General features: G+C 44.1%; 1 protein-coding gene across 1 annotated transcript in view; it reads right to left on the reverse strand.

The window, feature by feature from the left end:
* agpat2 (1-acylglycerol-3-phosphate O-acyltransferase 2 (lysophosphatidic acid acyltransferase, beta)) overlaps positions 1–21,319 on the reverse strand; it is a 54,563-nt gene that overhangs the window by 21,226 nt on the left and 12,018 nt on the right. Inside the window, exons 2-3 of the mRNA XM_080212220.1 lie at positions 18,161–18,294; positions 1,016–1,191 (exon numbers count right to left, since the gene is read on the reverse strand). Of these exons, the coding sequence (XP_080068346.1) occupies positions 1,016–1,191; positions 18,161–18,294 (310 nt within the window). The remainder of the gene's footprint in view (positions 1–1,015; positions 1,192–18,160; positions 18,295–21,319) is intronic.

The following is a 21,319-nucleotide window of genomic DNA, read 5'->3' on the forward strand; positions in this document are numbered from 1 at the left end:
AGAGATGAGGAAGGCAATACAGAGTAGTAATTTTATTGGACTAGTAATCCAGCGACCCAAGCAAATGCTCTGGTGACAAGATTTCATGGGAGCTGATGAAATTTGAATTGAATTAATAAAAATCTGGCACAGAAAGCTCGCCTCAGCAATATTATCTATGAAACTATCATCGTTGTCCTAAAAATCCATCTAATTTACTACAGGCCGACGTATTTCTAGACCCAGAGCAACGTGACTCTTAACTGCCCTCTGAAATAGGCAATAAAATTTTGGTCTTGCCAGTGAAACCCATACCCCATGGGAGAATAAAGGAAAAAATATAAACACTGCCCTTAACTGGGTTTGAGTCTAGAGATAAGGAAAGAATGGAGAAGGAACAGTATGGGAATGGGTGAAAAGATAAGTGGAGAACACATGGCATGGTTAGAATATCATTGAATAATGTAATTTGGATATCACTGTAATCTTACTAAAGTTTACAAGGTTCTCACAAGACAGATGTAGGAAAGTGTGTTCTCCAGTGGAGGGGCCTAGAACAAGAGGGCACAGTTTCACAATAAGGATAAGCCATTAAGACTGAGTTAAGGAGGAAGTCCTTCAGTTAGAGGGTGGGATACAAGGAGAGTGAGGGAAGATGGTGTTGTAGTAGATCAGCCCTATCTGGTTGGATGGCAGGGTGGGCTGAGTGGCCTACTCCTATCAATGACATTGCAGTCAAACAAATTGCAAACATAAGCAAAAAACAGTTTTAAACTGAATGGTTCCTTTTGTCTGTTTTGAGTTTCTATGGCTGCAAATCAGTGATTTAGAATTTATTCTGCAGCATTCGTTGTGCTGATGACCTAGCTGAAGTCCAAAGATTTACTTCACATCTGTAAATTGTTCATTGGATACTAACTGCGCAATTTTAATTTGAAACAGGTTCATTTTGCTTGTATCGGCTCTCACCATACATTCAGAATCAGGAAGATTAATACAGGTTCAGAGGCTTTAACCAGTGATCTTATTTACTCACATTCTCTTTCAGCATGGTCTGAGCAGCCTCAGTCATCACGCTTTTGGCATCAGTTTTTTTCTGCCGGTTGATGAAGATAATGCCAGCAAGCCAGCACACCAACCCCACTGTGCCAGCATACATCAGCTCTTTCTTTGCGATCGCAACACAACGATCAGGGAGGATCTCCATCATACCTGCAAAATAAGACCGTTGTCACAATGATTTCCTCATATTAAAAGAATGAAAAGGAGGAGAAGGGCTGCTGGCATACCGTCAGAGTCAGAGGTTTACAGCATGGAAACAGGCCATTCGGCCCAACTTGTCCATGCCACCCTTTTTTTAAAAACACAAAGCTAGTCCCAATTGCCCACATTTGGCTATTATCCCTCTATACCCATCTTAACTGTCTTAACGATTATCCCTCTGTACCCATGTAACTATCTAAATGCTTTTTAAAAGATAAAATTATACCCACCTCTGGCAGCTTGTTCCAGACACTCACCACACTGAAAAAAAGTGCCCCTGTGGACCCTTTTGTATCTCTCCCCTTAAACCTATGCTCTCTAGTTTTAGGCTTTGCATGAGGCTTTGCTCAACCTTTGGGAAAAGATATTGATTATCTAGCTATCCGTGGCCCTCATTATTTTATAGGCACCTATAAGATCACCCCTCAGCCTTCTACGGTCCAGAGGAAAAAAAATCCCAGTCTATCTAGCTTCTCCTTATAACTCAAACCATCAAGTCCTTAGTAAATCTTTTCTGCACTCTTTCTAGTTTAATAATATCCCTTTTATAATGGGTGACCAGAACTGCACACAGTATTCTGAGAGTGGCCTTAGCAATGTCTTGTACAACTTCAACAAGACATCCCAACTGTCCTGACCAATGAAACTAAGCATGCTGAATGCCTTCGTCACCACTCAGTCCACCTCCACTGCACTTTCAACGTGCATCCCGTGAGCTCTTTGTTTTGTAACTGTCCCCAACGCCCTATTAACTGAATAAGTTCTGCCCTGATTTGATCTACCAAAATGCATCACCTTGCATTTATCCAAATTTAACTCCATCTGCCATTCATCAGCCCATCGGCCCAAGTTATCAAGATCCCATTGCAATCAGAGATAACCTTATTCACTGTCCACTATGTCACCAATCTTGGTATCATTTGTAAACTTATTAACCATGCCTCCTATATTCTCATCCAAATCATAAATATAAATGACAAATAATGGTGGACACAGCACTGGTCACAGGCCTCCAGTTTTAAAAACAACTCTCTACAACCACCTTCTGGCTTCTGTCATCAAGCCACTTTTGTATCTATTTAGCTAACTCACCCTCGATCCTGAGAGATTTAACCTTATGCAACAATCTACCATGCAGTACCTTGTCAAAGGCCTTGCTAAAGTCCATGTAGACAACATCAACTGCACTGCCCTCATCTACCTTCTTGGTTACCCCTTCAAAAAAACTCAAATTTGAGAGACAATTTCCCATTCACAAAGTCGTGCTGACTGTCCCTAATCAGTCCTTGCATCTCTAAGTACCTTCCAACAACTTACCCACCACAGGTGTGAGGCTCACTAACCTGTAGTTCTTAGGCTTTTCCCTGAAGCCCTTTCAAAATAAAGGCACAACACTGCCACCCTTCACAGGTGAGGTGCCTGAAAATTGACGATCAATGATTCAAATATCTCTGCTAGGGGACCCACAATTTCCTGGGATACACTTCATCAGGTCCCGGGGATTTATCTACCTTGATGTGTTTTAAGACTTCCAGCACCACCTCCTGTTATACGTACACTCCTCAAGACATCACTATTTATTTCCCCAAGTTCCCTAACATCCATGCTTTTCTCAACAGTAAATACATGAGAAATATTCATTTAGGATCTCACCCATCTCTTGATTTTGATCTTTAAGAAACCCTACTCTTTCCCTTTCTGCCTCTTATGTAGCTGTAGAAACTCTGTGGATTCTCCTTTGCCTTAAAAGCCAAAACAATTTTGTGTCCCTTTTTGCCCTCCTGATTTCTCTCAACTCTACTCTTATACCCCCTATACCCTTCAAGGGATTCACTTGATCCCAGCTGCCTATGCACGTCATGTGCCTCCTTCTTCTTGTCCAGGGCCTCAATATCCCGAGTTATCCAGGGTTCCCTACTTCTACCAATCTTGCCCTTCACTGAGAGGAATGTGCTTACCCTGAACCCTGGTTAACGCACTTTTGAAAGCTTCCACTTACCAGACATCCTTTTGTCTTTTCACAGACTCCCCCAATTAACTATTGAAAGTTCCTGCCTTATACCATCAAAATTGGCTTTGCCCCAATTTAGAATTGTAACTTCTGGGCCAGACCTATCATTCTCCATAGCTATCTTAATGGAACTATGATTACTGGTCCCAAAGTGATCCCTCACTAACACTTCTGTCACTTGCTCTTCCTTATTTCCCAAGAGGAAGTCAAGTTTTGTCCTCTCTCTAGTTGGGCCATCCTCATACTGAATGAGAAATACCTCCTGAATACACTCAACAAATTTCTCTCCATCCAACTCTAATACTATGGCTGTCCCAGTCATAAGAACATAAGAAACAGGAGCAGGAGTAGGCCATCTAGCCCTTCGAGCCTGCCCCGCCATTCAATAAGATCATGGCTGATCTGTCGTGGCTCAGTTCCACTTTCCCGCCCTCTCCCCATAACCCTTAATCCCCTCTCTTATCAAAAACCCATCAACCCGCGTCTTAAAAATATTTAACGAGGCAGCCTCCACCACTTCAACGGGCAGAGAATTCCAGAGATTCACCACCCTTTGAGTGAAGAAGTTCCTCCTCAACTCCGTTCTAAACCGCCCCCCCCTTTATCTTGAGGCTGTGCCCCCTAGTCCTACTGTCTTTTTTGAGCGGGAAGAGTCTCTCCACCTCTATCCTATCCATCCCATTCATCATCTTATATGTCTCAATGAGATCTCCCCTCATTCTTCTAAACTCTAACAAGTACAAGCCTAGTTTATTCAGCCTCTCCTCATAGCTCAACCCCCTCAACTCCGGTATCAGCCTAGTAAACCTCCTCTGCAGTCAATGTTGAGGAAGTTAAAATCCCCTATTACAGATAGCTCCAAGAAAAATAGGGTGGTAATCTCCTTACATATTTGCTCCTCAATTTCCCACTGACTATTTGGAGGCCTTTAGTACAACCCTATCAAAGTGATTTCCCCCTTATTTCTCAGTTCTACCCACATAGACTCAGCAGCCAAACTCTCAGATATATTCCACACCGCACCCCCCCCCCCCCCCGCCAAGTCCTGCCGTGATGTTTTCCCTAATCAAAAGCAACTCCCCCTTCCCTCTTACCTCCTGTTCTATCTTTCCTATAGCCTCTGTACCCTGAAACACTGAACTGTCAGTCCTGTCCCTCCCTTAGCCATATTTCAGCAATTGCTATAATATCCCAGTCCCACATACCAATCCATGCCCTGAGTTTATCTGCCTTGCCCATCAGGCCTCTTGCATTGAAATAAATGCAGTTTAATCTGGACTTGCCTTGCTCTCTTGCTTTTGCCTGATCTGTCTGGTACTACGATTACTGACACTGCCTTTACTATTTAATGTGCTCTCTAACTTCTGTGCTGTCCTCAACCTTTTTTTCTGTCTCCCTACTGCTTTGGATCCCATCCCCCTGCCAAGCTAGTTTAAACCCTCTTGAGTGGCTCTCGCAAATCTCCACAGCCAGGATGTTAGTCCAGCATTGTACAATAGGAAATAAATAAGCCTCAATCGTATATGTTGCAGCATAGTAGATCATTCAGCCCAATATCCATGTTACACATCAGCTGGTACACGATTCTAATCCCTAATTTCTCTGCAGATACAATTCCCTTTACAGTCCTGACATAGTTACTTAGAACCATAGAACACTATAGCACAGAAGCAGGCCTTTTGGCCCTTCTTGGCTGCGCCGAACCATTTTTCTGCCTATCCCACTGATCTGCACCTGGACCATATCCCTCCACATCCCTCTCATCCTTGCTTCCTAGGAGGTCAAATGAATCACACCTGGAGTGAAACACCTCATGCTCATCCTAATCCAAAATCAAATGCAAAAATTGCAGTCTAAGCTAACTTCATAAAATATCTTGAGCTTCTGATTTGGACCTTAACAATTCCCACAGGGAAAAAAAGGTAGGACAACTAAATCCAGAGCTCTCTAAATGACAGGAGTGAAAGAGACAACAACAAAAAAAGTTGCTAATATAAGAAGCAACCAAATTCAAGCAAGAAAATTCAAAGAAGAAGCCAGGAGGAAATCCAAGAGTCAATGAAGGATCATAAGAAACAGGCAGCTAACTTAAAAAGGGAATCCAAAAGTCTCCTATAAGCATATAAATAGTAAAATACTAACAGGAGGGGTGGAGGTCGATTCGGGATCAATAAAGGAATTTACACACGGAGACAGAAGTTATGACTGAAATGCTAAGTCAATCCTCTGTATCTACCTTTACCAAGGAAGGTGCTCCAAATTTATAACAAAAGAGGAAGCAGTTGAGATACTGAATGGGCCAGAATAGATAGAAGAAGTTTTAGAAAGACTGGTTGTATTTAAAATCTCAGGCTAGATGGGATGCATCTGGGAATGTTAAGAGGAATTACAGAGTCAGTCATTACTGTACAGAAGCTTGCCATTCAGCCATCAGGTCCATTCTGATTAGAGCAATCCAGTCTCATCCCCAAGCTCCACTCCCATTGCCTTGCAAGTTTATCAAATGTCTATGCAATTTCCTTTCAAAGTCTCTGCAAACACCATCCTCCTGGAAAGAGGGTTCCAGGCTAGCACTTGTGTGAAAAGTTCTTCTTTATATCCTCGCTACATCTGTGGTTCAAAATCTTAAATCTGTGGGACCCCAAGTCTTTGTATAATCAAGTGAGAACAGCCTTCTTTATTTAGGTTATGAAAACGTGCCATAATCCTATACCCCTCTATCAAATCTCTCTTCAATCTCTTTTGCTTCAGGGACAACAATCCCAGCTTCTCCAACCTGTGTCACTATATTCCCTCGTCTGTGGAACCACTCTGGTAAATCTCAAGGACCCTCCCATCCTTCCGAAAAATGCTGACCAGAACTGGACACAATAGTCTTGTTAAGGCCTAACCACAGTTAACTATCAAGAACAGAAGGAATAGGAGGGGTAGGCCATTCAGCCCTTCTAATCTGTTCCACTATTTAATGAGATCATGTCTGATCTTTGACTTCAACACCATTAGAAGCATTGGGAGGCTGTCAAAGAGGAGACAGCAATATACAGGGCAAACATGCTCCTGAAAGACAAAGGATTGGATCAAGACCAGAGCCCTGGATGTCAAGGGACATAAAGGTCTGGATTAAGAAAATAAAGAAAGGATTTTGGCAGATACCGAGGGCTCAATACAGCAGAGTCCCCAGAGGAGAACAGAAAGTGGGGGGAAACTTAAAAAGGAAATGAGAAAAGCTGAGCGCATGAAAAAGCTTCAGTAGGTAGCATAAAAGGCAAAACCCAAAAAGGTTTTTTAAATATCTAAAAAGCAAGAAAATAACTAGGGAAAGGGTAGAGCCAATTAGGGACTACATAGAAAGTCTATGTACATACCCGGAAGACATGGGTACAGTCCTCAACAAATGCCTTGCTTCGGTCTTCACAACGGAAGAGGATGGGTGCAGACGTCAGGGTAGAGGACTGTGAAATACTAGAGAAAAGAGGTAGTACTGGCAGGTTTACCAACCTTAAAATGGATAAATCCGCAGGTCTGGATGGGACTATCCCAGGCTGTTGAGGGAGGCAAAGAAGGAGATATCAGGGGTACTGGCAGTAATTTTCAAATTTTCTCTTGCCACAGGTGAAATGCCAGAGGACTACTAACATTGTCCCATTATTAAAGGTGGTAGAGATAGACCAGGAAATGATAAGCAAGTCAGTTTAACCTTCGTAGTGGGAAGTTACTGGAAAGAATTCAGAGGAACAGAATACATCTGCACTTGGATAAACACAGATTAATCAGGGTTATTCAGCATGGGATTGTTAAGGGAAGGTCACATTTGACAAATTTAAATCAAATTCTTTGATGATGGTAATGTATTTGACGTGGTCTGTATAAACTTTAGCAAGGCCTTTGAGAAGGTCCCTCAGGGCAGACTGGTCAAGAAAGTAAGGGCCCAAGGAATCCAAGGCAAAATGGCACACCGGATCCAAAATTGGTTGACAGGAAAAAAGGGGATGTTTGTGACTGAAAGTCTCCTCCCATGGAGTTCATAGAATCATAGAACCCTGCAGTGCAGAGAGATCCTTCGGCCCAGCAAGTCTGCACCAACCACAATCCCACCCAAGCCCTACCCCTATATATTACACCCACTAATCCCACGAACTTACACATCCCTGGACACTAAGGAGCAATTTCTTAGTGTGGCCAATCAACCTAACCTGCACATCTTTGGACTGTGGGAGGAAACCGGAGCACCCAGAGGAAATCTACGCAGACACGAGGAGAATGTGCAAACTCCACACAGTGACCCAAGCCGGAAGCGAACCTAGGACCCTGGCGCTGTGAAGCAGCAGTACTAATCGCTATGCTACCGTACCGCCCGCAGTTGTGCGAGACTTGGTGTTGAAGCCCTTGCTATATGTGGCATATATTAATGATTTGGTCTTAAACTAGGTTGAGGGAGCTAGGGCTCTTCTCTCTGGAGAGACGAAGGTTGAGAGGCAACCTGATAGAGGTTTATAAAGTGTTGAGAGGAATAGATAGGGTGGATTCTCGGAGGCTATTTCCCAGGGCTGAAATGGTCGCTACGAGAGGACGCAAGTTTAAGGTGCTGCGAAGCAAGTACAGAGGAGATGTCAGAGGTAAGTTTTTCACTCAGAGGGTGGTGAGTGAGTGGAATCAGCTGCTGTCGGTGGTGGTAGAGGCGAACTCGCTAGGGTCTTTTAAAAGACTTCTGGATGAGTATACGGGATCTAATGGGATTGGGAGTTACAGATAGTTCTACGGCTTGGTAAACGTGGATGTGATCGACGCAACTTGTGGGCCGAAGGGCCTGTTTGTGCTGTAGTGTCCTACCGTCTATATGTTCTATGTTAAACGTAGGGCACATGATTAAAAAGTTCACGGATAACATGAAAATTGGTAGGGTGGTAAACAGTGAGAAGGATTGCTGTAGACTGCAGGAGGGCATCATTGGGCTGGTCAGGTGGGCACAGTAGTGGAAAATAGAATTCAAGAGCAGTCTTGGTGGGTCAAAGGGACTGTCCCTGTGCTACACTGTTCTAACCCAGAGAAGTGGGGAGGGCTAATAAAGCAAAAGAATACACTATGAATGGTTGGAGCCGGGAAGGTGATGATCAGGACGACCTTGGAGTCATATCCACAGATCCTTGAAGGTGACAGGGCAGATAGACAGGATAAGACATTTTATACATGCATTAGGAACAAGAGGTGGCTAGAGAAAGAGTTGATCCACTTAAGGACAAAGGAGGGAAAGTTAAGTGTAGAACTAAAGGAAGTGGGTGAGATCCTTAACGAGTACTTTACATCAGCATTCACAAAGGAGAGGGACACATCAATTGGTGGTGTCTTGGAGGGGTGCGTAACCCTTTAGAACAAGTCATCATTATGAGGGAGTAAGTTTTAGGTAAATTAGAAAGCATTAAGGTAGAAAAATTACCCCATTATTTACCCCACTAATCTCCCTAATTTATGCAGCTTGGGACATAGAGACAATTTTAGAATGGCCAATCTACTTAACCTGCACATCTTTGCACTGTGGGGGAAACCCACACAGTCGCAGAGAACACGCAAACTTCACAGTCACTCAAGACCACAACTGAACCCAGATCACTGGTGCAATGACGCAGCAGTACTAGCTATCTTAAAGTGCTAACCAACACCTCCTTAAAGACTGAGTAGAGATTTCATAGGTGTTCAATATCAGGAAGAAGTCTAGACAGAATAAGTAGGGAGAGATTGCTCCCATTGACAGAAGGGTTAAGAACTAAAGGATGCTGATTCAAGGTGGTTTGCAAAGGAATTAATAAAGACAGAAGGAAAAACTTATTTTACGCAGGCAGCTAGGATCTGTAATGCCCTGCTGGAAAATTTGGAGACAGATATAATCAGGGCTTTAAAATAGGGAAGTGAATAAGCACCAGAAAATAATTAAATTGTAGAGCTACAACAAAATGCTGGGGGAGTAAGGTTACTTACACTTTCATACCTGGCTGACAAATGGCCCCTTTCTGTACTGTAATCATTCTATACTGTAATTTCTTATTTACCATTGTAGTTGTGTTCCCAAAAAATTCTAATCTGTGTAACATTGCTAAGCAAATCATATTTTCCCATTGCAACCAATGCAAAACCTTTAGCTAAGACATTCATCAGAAAAAAACTTTTACAAATTCATAAATTGATGTGGGCATCCTGGCTAAGCCAGCATATATTGCCTTGAGAAGGTGGTGGTGAACAGCCTTCTTGAAGCCACTGCAGTCCATGTGATGTAGATACACCCATAGCACTGTGAGGGACAGAGTTCACGGTTTTGACCCAGCAGTGAAGGATGAGATTTTTAAAAATTCTTTTGTGGAACGTGGGCATCGCTGGCTGGCCAGCATTTCTTACCCACCCCTAGCCTAGTTGCTCTTGAGAAAGTGGTGGTGAGCTGCCGCCTTGAAACACTGCAGTTCACTTGATCCTTTGGTTGTGGGATCACTTAGCTCTGTCTACTACCTGCTGTTTGGCATACAAGTAGTACTACTGGGAGCTTCACTAGGTTGACAGCTCATTTTTTAGGTATGCCTGGTGCTGTTCTTGGCATTGAACCAGGGTTGATCCCTGTTTTGATGACAATGATAGAGTGGGGGATATGCTGAGCCATGAAGTTACAAATTGTGGAGTACAATTCCGCTGCTGTTGATGGCCGGTTTCGGGTTGCTAGATCTGTGCGATGTCTCTCCCATTTGGCATGGAGATAGTACTACACAACGCAAAGAAGGATATCCTCAATTTGAAGGTGGGACTTCATCGCCACAAGGACTGTGCGGCAGGAGGAGGAAACACAGACTATTTTGCAGGATAAGAGCAGAGCATTACACATTAAAATAATCAAGACTGAGGAAATGCAAATATATTAAATTTCAAGGGGGTAAGGCAAGGCTGGAGGCAACATAAGAACATAAGAAATAGGAGTAGGCCATCTAGCCCTTCGAGCCTGCCCTGCCATTCAACAAGATCGTGACTGATCTGAAGTGGATCAGTTCCACTTTCCCGCTTTCTCCCCATAACCCTTAATTCCCTTGCCTACCAAAAACCTATCTACCCGTGACTTAAATATATTTAGCAAGGTAGCCTCCACCACTTCAACAGGCAGAGAATTCCAGAGATTCACCACCCTTTGAGTGAAGAGGTTCTTCCTCAACTCCGTTCTAAAGTGCACCCCCCTTATCTTGAGGCTGTGCCCTCTAGTCCTGCTGTCCTTTCTGAGCGGGAAGAATCTCTCTACCTCTACCCTACCCATCACTTTCATTATCTTGTACGTCTCTATAAGATCCCCCCTCATCCTTCTAAACTCCATCGAGTACAGACCCAGTCTATTTAGTCTCTCTTCATAGTCTAACCCCCTCATCTCCAGTATCAGCCTAGTGAACCTCCTCTGCACTCCCTCCAAGGCCAAAATATCCTTGCGCAAGTGCGGTGACCAAAACTGCACACAGTACTCCAGCTGCGGCCTCACCAGTGCCCTGTACAGTTGCAGCAAGACCTCCCTGCTTTTATATTCTATCCCCCTCGCTATGAAGGCCAGCATCCCATTTGCCTTCCTGACCACCTGCTGCACCTGCAGACTGGGTACAAGGACCCCCAGGTCTGCACCGTAGCATACTGCAGCTTTTCGCCCTTTAAATAGTAATCCCTCCTACTATTATGTCTGCCAAAGTGGATAACCTCACACTTGCTAACATTGTACTCCATCTGCCAGGTTCTCGCCCACTCGCTCAGCCTATCCAGATCCCTCTGCAGACTTTCCACACCCTCCGCACAGTTTGCTTTTCCACTCATCTTTGTTTCATCAGCAAATTTCGCCACGCTACACTCAGCCCCCTCCTCCAGATCATCTATATAAATGGTAAATAGCTGAGGCCCCAGCACCAATCCCTGCGGCACTCCACTAGTCACCAACCGCCAATCAGAATAGCACCCATTGATACCAACTCTCTGCCTCCTATTAGACAACCAATCCTCTATCCACGCTAACACCTTACCTCCAACTCCATGCCCCCTAACCTTCTGAAGCAACCTTTTATGCGGCACCTTATCAAACGCCTTTTGAAAATTGAGGAACACCACATCCACCGGTTCCTTTCTGTCTACCGAACTAGTCACATCCTCATAGAAACCCAATAAATTTATCAAACACGACTTCCCCTTAACATTCTGGTGAATCTACTCTACCCCCTTGAATGCCACCACATCCTTCCTATAGTGAGGTGACCAGCAACACTAGGGATTTTATGACTACAACTGCACATAGTACTCTAGCTGTGGTCTAAACAACATATAGCTCCAACATTATCTTCTTGCTCTTGTACTCTATACCACAACTCATTAAAGCAAGTGTCCCATATGCTTTCTTAATTATCCTATTCACGTGGCGGTGTGGAGGCCTCACCACTCCAGGGGCCTGGGTTCAATTCCCTGCTTGGGTCACTATGTGGAGCCTGCATCTTTTCCCCATGTCTGCGTGGCATTCCTCCAGGTACTCTGGTTTCCTCCCACAGCCTGAAAGACATGCTGGTTGGGTGCACCGGCCATGCTAAATTCCACGTCAGTGTACCCGAACAGGCACCGAAGTGTGGCAACTTGGGGGTTTTCACAGTAACTTAAATGCAATGTTAATGTAAGCTTACTTGTGACATAAGAACATAAGAACTAGGGGCAGGAGTAGGCCATCTGGCCCCTCGAGCCTGCTCTGCCACTCAGTAAGATCATGGCTGATTTTTGTGGACTCAGCTCCACTTGCACACCATAACCCTTAATTCCTTTACTGTACAAAAATCTATCTATCCTTGCCTTAAAAACATTCAATAACGTAGCTTCACTGGGCAAGGAATTCCAGATTCACAACCCTTTGTGTGAAACTCCTCCTCAACTCAGTCCTAAATCTGCTTCCCCTTATTTTGAGGCCTTGCCCCCTAGTTCTAGTTTCACCTGCCAGTGGAAACAACTTCCCTGCTTCTATCTTGTCTATTCCCTTCATAATCTTATATGTTTCTATAAGATCTCCCCTGATTCTCTGAATTTCAATGAGTATAGCCCCAGTCTACTCAGTCTCTCCTCATAAGCCAACCTTCTCAACTCCAGAATCAACCTAGTGAATCTCCTCTGCACCCCCCTCCAGTGCCAGTATATCCTTTCTCAAGTAAGGAGACCAAAACTGTACACAGTACTCCAGGTGTGGCCTCACCAGCACCTCATACAGTTGCAACATAACCTTGCTGTTTTTGAACTCCATCCCTCTAACAATGAAGGACAAAATTCCATTTGCCTTCTTAAATACCTGCTGTACCTGCAAACCAACTTTTTGTGGTTCCTGCACAAGGATACCCAGGTCCCTCTGCACAGCAGCTTGCTGCAATTTTTTACCATTTAAATAATAGTCCATTTTGCTGTTATTCCTACCAAAATGGATGACCTCATTTATTAACATTGTACTCCATCTGCCAGATCCTCACCCACTCTCAGTCTATATCCCTTTGCAGACTTTCAGCATCCTCTGCACACTTTGCTCTGCCACTCATTTTAGTGTCATCTGTGAATTTTGACATTACACTTGGTCCCCAACTCCAAATCATCTATGTAAATTGTAAACAATGGTGGCCCCAACATTGATCCCTGAGACACACCGATATTCACTGATTGCCATTCAGAAAAACAACTATTTACCCCACTCTTTGCTGTTAGTTAACCAATCTTCTATCCATGCTAATACATTACATTGTGACAATAATAAATTTTTTAAAACGTGCTCTGCCGTCAGGGATCTGTGAATAAGTACTCCAAGATCTCTATTCTTCTTAACTTCTTAGTGACCTGCCATTCATTAAATATTCCTTTGTCTTGTTACTTCTTCCAAAGTACATCATCTCACACTGACCAGGGTTAAATGCCATCTGCCACTGCTCTGCCCATCTGACTGGTCTATCTGTATCTTCCTGTAAGCTACATTCTTCTTCACTATTAACCACCCTACCAATCTTGGTGTCATTTGCAAACTTGCTTTTCATTCCCCCCTACATCATTTATATCACTTACGTATATAACAAACAATAAGTGTCGCTGCACTGAACCTTGTGGTATGCCATTGGATATCAGCCTCCGGTCACCTGAACAGCCTTCTGCCGCCACCCTTTGTGTCCTATTACTAATGCAGTTTCAGATCCATCTTGCCGCATTTCCCCGTATTCCATTCATTTCAATCTTCTCAGTCAGTCTCTCATGTGGGACCTTATCAAAAGCTGCGCTGAAGTCCACATAAACTACATCTATTGAACTTTCCTCACTCACATATAGTTACATTTTCACAAAAAATTATCAAATTTGTTAAGTATAGTCTCCCTCTGACAAAGCTGTGCTGCCTCTCCCTAATTAACACATGCCATTCCAAGCAGAGATTAATTCTTTCCTTCAGAATTTTCTCCAGTAGTTTCCCTACCACTGGCATGAAACTCACTGGGCTATATTTTCCTGGTTCATTGTGGTCGGAGAGAAATTAAATATTTATGTCAGAGCCCCTGCAATTTCCTGCCTTGCCTCTCACAGCGGCCTGGGATGCAGTTCATCCGGACCTGGAGATTCGTCCGTTTTTAAGATACCAACCCAACACTCCTCATTTCCAACGTCAACCTGTACAAGGTCCTCAGTCCTCTTTTCCAAATCTGTACCCATGTTCTCTTTCTCCAGAGTGAAGACCAACAAGAAGTATTCTTTTAACAACTTTCCAATGCCCTGCGGTTTCACACTCAGATTGCCCCGTTGCCAATGGGCCCTGTTCTTCCCCTGGTTAATCCCTTCCCCTTAATGAATTTATAAAATATCTCAGAATTCTCTCTAATCCTGTTCACAAGTCTTTTTGCGTGCCTCTTTTTGCACTCATAATTGCTTTCTTAAGTTCCACCTTGCACTTCTTATATTCCCCTAGGGCCACAGCTGAATTGCCCTCTTTGGGCTTTGGCCATAACAAACTTGAACCGTACTGTGTTGTGGTGCCACATTGAGTACTTATCTGGCTTCGTTCACTAGATTCCAGCGCTGCTCCATCTCTTGTCGGGTCTTCTACATATTGATACAAAAGACTCCCTGGATACATTTCAAGAAATCCGCCCCCTCTAAATCCATTAAATTACGCCCATCCCAATTTATACTGGGGAAGTTGAAATCCCCAAGTATGACTACCCACTTACTACTCGTGCACACATCAATGAATTGTCCAGATATCTGCTCCTCTATTTTCAGCGGGGGGTCTATAACACACTCCCAGTAACGTGGCTGCCCCTTACAGGTTCATATGTTCTACCCACAAAGCCTCATTTGAAGACCCTGCTGAGATATCATCTCTCCTTATTGCAGTAATTGACTCCTTAATTAATATTGTTTCACCACCTCCTATTTTACACCATTCTCTGTTGCACCTAAAGATCATATACCCTGGAATGTTGATTAGCCAGTCCTGTCTTTCTTCCAACCAGAAGCTAGTGGTAATCTAGAACTCTCTGCCAGAAAGGGTGGTAGAGATGGGAACCCTCAATATTTAAGAAGCATTTAGATTAGTGCTCAAAATACCATAGTATGTAAGGCTATGGACCAGATGATCGAAAATAGGATTGGGATATGTGCCAGCGCAGACATGATGGGCCAAAGGGCCTCTTTCAGTGACGCAAAACTCTATGGTTAGGACACCTGGTGGAAACTTGTTTCTGTGAATGTTCTAACATTAATGATTATATATCCCTATTATAAGGCTGGCATCCCGGCTAAACATTGACAATGGTAAGTGGGAACTTATTGTAGTTCTTCAGGCTCCTAGAGTTCTATGTAGCAAGGAGAGGATCAGGCCCAACTGCAATACATCTAAAACTCAACAACCTGCAAGCTCAGCTTTACATCTGATGAAGGACCAATAGTTAAAATACCAAAGACAGTGACAGAGGGAATCTTCACTGCAGCCAAAGGTCATTATGACCCGAATCATCACAAAATCCAACAATCAACACCAGACAGACCTTCCAACAGCCAGTGTGAAGTTGAGGAATGGATGTCAGCAGATTACGGGAAGACGTAAAAACAACAGAGTTGTTGCGATGGGCGGTTTTAACTTCCCCAACATAAACCGGAATTTTAGTGCCAGTGGCTTGGTACAGGGCAGAGTTTGTTCAGTGTGTCCATGAGTGCTTCTTGACGCAATATGTAGAAAGTCAAACTCAGGAAGGGGCTATCTTAGACCTGATTCTGAGAAATGAGCCAGGACAGGTGATTGATGTCTCAGTGAGGGACCATTTTAGGAACAGTGATCACAATTCTAAGTTTCAAGATACTTGAAGAAAAAGAAAGGCATAGTCCCAGAGTGAAAGTACTAAAATGGGGGAAGGCTAACTATGAAAGTATTAGGCAGGAACTAGGTAATGTGCACTGGAGGCAGCTGTTTGAAGATAAATCCACACCCAATAGGTGGGAGTCTTTTAAAAGTCAGTTGTTAACAATTTAGGACAAGTACATCCCTGTAAAAAGGAAGTATAAAGATGGCAAGAAAGATTGTGAGCTTAGTGAAAAAGGAGGCATACATTAAGTTCAGGAAATTGAAAACAGATAAGGCTCGAGAAATAAAGAAAGCAGCAAAGAGCTTAAACCGGGACTACGGAAGGCAAAAAGGGGCCATGAAATGTCCGTGGCAGACAGGGTTAAGGAGAATCCTAAGGCTTTTCTGCAAATGCAAGGATGAAGAGGGTAGCTAAGGAAAGGGTGGGTCCACTCAAGGACAGTGAAAGGTCTCTATATGTGGAGCCAGATGAGGTGGGCAAGGTCCTTAACAAGTACAGTGCATTAGTATTGAAAAAAGGAGAAGGATGTGGTGAGTGTAGAAAGGAAGATGTTGACACTCTCGGACACGTCGAGATAAAACGGGAGCTGGTAGCGGAGATTTTGAAAAACATTAAGTCCCTAGGACCAGATAGGATCTAGCCCAGAACACAGGGAGGCGAGAGAAGAAATTGCTGAGGCCCTGGCCAAAATCTTTATATCTTTAGTCACAAGCAAGGTGCCAGAGGATTGGAGAGTAGCTAACATTTTCCTCTGTTTAAGGGCGGCAGAAGAGACAATCTGGAAATTACAGGCCTTAGTCTTACATCAGGCGGTGGGGAAATTATTAGAGAAAATTCTTAGGGATAGAACGTAATCATATCTGGGACAGAATAAGCTTACTAGCGAAAGGCAGCATGGTTTTGTGAAGGGGAGGTCGTGTCACACAAACTTGATTGAGTTCTTTGAGAAGTGACAAGAAAAATTGACCAGGGCAGGGCTCTGGATGTTGTATACATGGACTTCAATAAAGCCTTTGATAAGATTCCTCGTGGCAGGCCAACACAGAAGGTGAACGTATGTGGGATCCAAGGTGAGCTGGTAAAATGGATTCAAATGGCTTGGGCATAGAAAGCAGAGAGCAGTGGAAGGGTGCTTTTCTAACTGGAGGTCTGTGACATGCGGTGCACCACAGGGATCAGTGCTGGAGCCTCTTGTTTATAATATATAGAAGTGATTGGGAGAAAAGTGCAGGTGATCTAATTAGTAAATTGCAGATGATACAAAAATTGGGTGAGTAGCAGATAGTGAGAAGGATTGCCAGAAAATGCTACAGGATATAGATGGGTTGGAGACCTGGGTCAAAAGATGACAGTTGGAATTTAACCTGGACGAATTGAAGTAATGCGATTTGAAAGGTCTACTACAGAAGGCAGGTATATTGTAAATGGTAGAGCCCTTAGAAATATTAGCAGAGGGATCTAGGCATGCAGATTCACAGTTCCCTGAAGATGGCAACTCAGGTGAACAAAGTGGTCAAGGCGACAGGTGGCATTCTGGTCTTCATCGGTCGAGGCGTTGAAAATAGGAATTGGAAAATCATGTTGCAGCTGAATCAGGCTTTGGTTAGGCTGCATTTGGAGTGTTGTGTACAATTCTGGTCAATACACTACTGGAAGGATGTTGATGCATTGGAAAGGGTGAAGAAGAGGTTTACAGAATCACAAAAGGAGGACCATCGTGTCTGCAACAACACATGAAAGGCCCTGACCCGCCCACCTAATCCCTCTGGCCAGCACTTGGCCTAAAGCCTTGAATATTATGGCATGCCAAGTAGTCATCCAGGTACTTTTTAAAAGGATTGAGGCATCCTGTCTCCACCACCCTTCCAGGCAGTGCATTCCAGACCATCACCACTCTCCGAGTAAAAGAGTTTTTCCTCAAATTCCACCCCCCAACCCCTCACTTAACTTGTAACTGGTCCTTCAACTAAGGGGAACAGCTGCTCCTTATTCACGTTGTCCATGCCCCTCATAATCCTGAACACTTCGATCAGGTTACCCCCTCACTGTTCTCTGCTGCACAGAAAACAACCCAAGCCCATCCAACCTCTCTTTATAACTTAATCTTACCAGGATGTTGCCTGGTTTGGAGGATATGGACTCTGAAGAAAGGTTCAATAAATTTGGATTGTTTTCATTGGAGTGTCGGAGGATGAGGAGAGACCTGATAGAGCTTTACAAGATTATTACAGGTTTGGACAGGGTGGGCAGTCAGCGCTTTGTCCCAGAGTCGAAGATCACCTTCTTGGGGGCAGAGAGAGTGGTGAATGCCTCGAACGTGCTGCCGATGGAGGTGATGGAAGCAAATTCTATAACAATGTTCAAGAGGCATCTGGATAGATACGTGAATACAGGAAATAGAGGGAAATGGACCACGCTGAGGCAAGGAAATATTTAGAGAGGCATCTATGTTGGCACAGACTTGAAGGGCCAACTAGCCTTTTTTGAGCTATACTATTCTTTGTACACACACAGAGCAAGTAGGCGACTCACTGGCAAGGCTCATCCTTACCCATCAGATCCAGAGAGCTCTGGTGATTGGAGATGATGACATATGGACCCTTGGCATCCAGATTTTCCAATCCCTTCACTTCTAGTTTAATTCCATACAAATTCTTGATGTGTTGCAACACACTACGGACTAATCTAGAACAAAAACATAAAGCAAGAAACGTGGTTAAAAGAAATGGAACGCGGAGAAACTGATGTGTCAAATAATCAGATCGGAGGGTCGCCCCAAACAAATAATATAATTAGCATGCCAATCCTCCGATAAATAACTCTACAGTTACACAGCAGGTAACCCTTAGTCCAATTAACTACTTTTTTAGAGAAAGGATAAACTCAATGCTTTGCCAGCTAATTAAAAATTTATGAATGGCCTTATATATGTTCCTAAATTATAGGTAATTCAAGGGTTATAGGAACAGGCAGGAAATTGGAGATGAGGGCAATATCTGATCAGCCACGATCTTGTTGAATGGTGGAGCCAGTACAAGGGCTGAATACACAAGAACCAGTGGATGTGGTTTATTTAGACTTTCAACAAGGTCTCACAACACCAGGTTAAAGTCCAACAGATTCATTTGGTAGCACAAGCTTTCAGAGCATTGCCCTTTCATCAGGTGAGTGAAAAGTTCAGTTCACAAACAGGACATATATAGACATAAACTCAATTACAAGATAATGGTTGGAATGCGAGTCTTTACAGGTAGTCAAGTCTTTATAGGTGCAGGCAACATGACTGGAGAGGGTTAAGCACAGGTTAAAGAGGTGTGAATTGTCTCCAGCCAGGACAGTTAGTGAGATTTTGCAAATCCAGGCAAGTCATGAGGGTTACAGATAGTGCAACATGAACCCAAGGTTCCAGTTGAAGCCATCCTCACGTGTGCAGAACTTGGCTCCCAGTTTCTGCTCAGCAATTCTGCGTTGTCATGAAGGCCGCCTTGGAGAACGCTTACCCGAAGATCAGAGGCTGAAGATCCAAACAAAGGACACACCAGTCAACACAACAGACTGATCAAGACTTTTGATCTGGACCTTCAGAGCACCCTCCATGCTCTCATCCCACGTATCCTCATGTTGGAGATCTCTAATGCCTCCCAAAGGTACACAAGGCCAACACACCTGGCTGTCCATCGTATCAGGCAATGGGACCCTAAGAGAGAACCTCTCCAGCTACGTCAAGGGTATCCTGAAACCCACTGTACAAAGAACCCCCACTTCTGTCGCAATACTACGGACTTCTTACAGAAACTCAGCACTCATGGAGCAGTTGAACCAGGAACACTCCTCGTCACAACAGATGTCTCAGCACTCTACACCAGCATCCCCCACGACATCGGCATTGCTGCAATTGCCTCAGTACTCAACACCGACAACTGCCGATCTCCAGAGGCGATTCTATGACTCATCTGCTTTGTCCTGGACCACAATGTCTTCACCTTCAACAACCAGTTCTTCAATCAGGCACACGAAACAGCCATGGGAACCAAATTCGCACCTCAATATGCCAACATCTTCATGCAAGTTCAGACAAGACTTCTTCACCACACAGGACCTTCTACACACTAGATACATTGTTCACCATGAGTCCAAAGGAAGAAAATGTCATCAATCTCTGGAACAACCACATGATGATATCACAAGTTCCATCACCATGGATTACCTCCGGAATCAGTTGCATTCGTGCATCTCCATCAAGGACAGTCACCTCAGCACTTCATTGTGCCACAAACCCACAGATAACCTCACAATGCTCCACTTCTCCAGCTTCCACCGTAAACACATTAAAGAAGCCATCCCCTAAGGACAAGCCCTCCATATATATAGGATCTGCTCAGATGAGGAGGATCGCAACAGACATCTGTAGACCTGAAAGACACCCTTGTAAGAACAGGGTATGGCACTCAACTCATCAATCGACAGTTCCGACGCGCCGCGGTGAAAAACCACAGACTTCCTCAGAAGACAAACACGGGACACTGTCATCCGGTACTTCCCCAGAGCGGAGAAGATACGACATCTTCTCTGGAGCCTTCAACACGTCATCGATGAAGATGAATCTCTCACCAAGGGCATCCCCACACCCCTACTTCTTGCCCTCGAACAACCGTGCAACCTCAAACAGACCATTGTATGCAGCAAACTACACAGCCTTTAGAACAGTGACCACGACATCTCACAACCCTCCCATAGCAATCTCTGCAAGACATGCCAGATCATCGACACGGATACCATCATCTCACATGAGAACACCATCCACCAGGCACACAGTACACACACTTGTGACTCGGCCAACATCGTCTACCTGATACGCTGCAGGAAAGGCTGTCCCGAGGCCTGGTACATTGGGGAGACCATGCAGACGTTATGACAACAGATGAATGGACACTGCTCAACAGTCACCAGGCAGGAGTGTTCCCTTCCTGTCAGGGAATACTTCAACAGTCAAGGGCAGTCTGATCTTCGGGTACGACGGCCTTCACGACACACGACAACACAAAATTGCTGAGCAGAAACTGATAGCCAAGTTCTGCACGCATGGACAGTCTCAACCAAGATCTTGGGCGCATGTCACACTATCTTAAACCCCCATGACTGGCCCGGGTTCGCAAAATCTCACCAACTGTCCTCTTTAACCTGTACTTAACCCTCTCTCCACTCTCACTGTCTGCATCCGTAAAGACTTGATTACCTGTTAAGACTCGCATTCCAACCATTACCTCGTAATTGAGTTTGTGTCTATATATGCCCTGTTTGTGAAATGAAGTCTTGTTACCAAATAAACCTTTTGGACTTTAACCTGGTGTTGAGAGACTACTTACTGTGCCTACCTGAGCCCAATGCTGGCAACTCCACATCATAACACACTATGTAAAGTTGAAGCACATGGATTGCAAGTAATGTCTTGAGTTGAATAGAAACCTGGTTATCAGATAGGAAGCAACCGTTGGTATAAATAGGTCTTTTCCGGATTGGCAGTCAGTGAAAAGTTGGATTCCGCAGAGATCTGTGCTAGGACCCCAACTGTTCACATTATATGTTAATGATTTGGAAGAAGGAATTGCATATATTATCTCCAAATTTGCATATCGTAGAAAGTTGGGTGGGTGAGCTGCATGGAGGATGCAGAGATGCTTCCTTGTGATTTGGGCAGGGCTGAGTGAGA

Source organism: Carcharhinus amblyrhynchos, chromosome 25 (genome assembly GCF_965287045.1).
Source record: "Carcharhinus amblyrhynchos chromosome 25, sCarAmb.v2.hapA, whole genome shotgun sequence".
Lineage (NCBI taxonomy): Eukaryota > Metazoa > Chordata > Chondrichthyes > Carcharhiniformes > Carcharhinidae > Carcharhinus > Carcharhinus amblyrhynchos.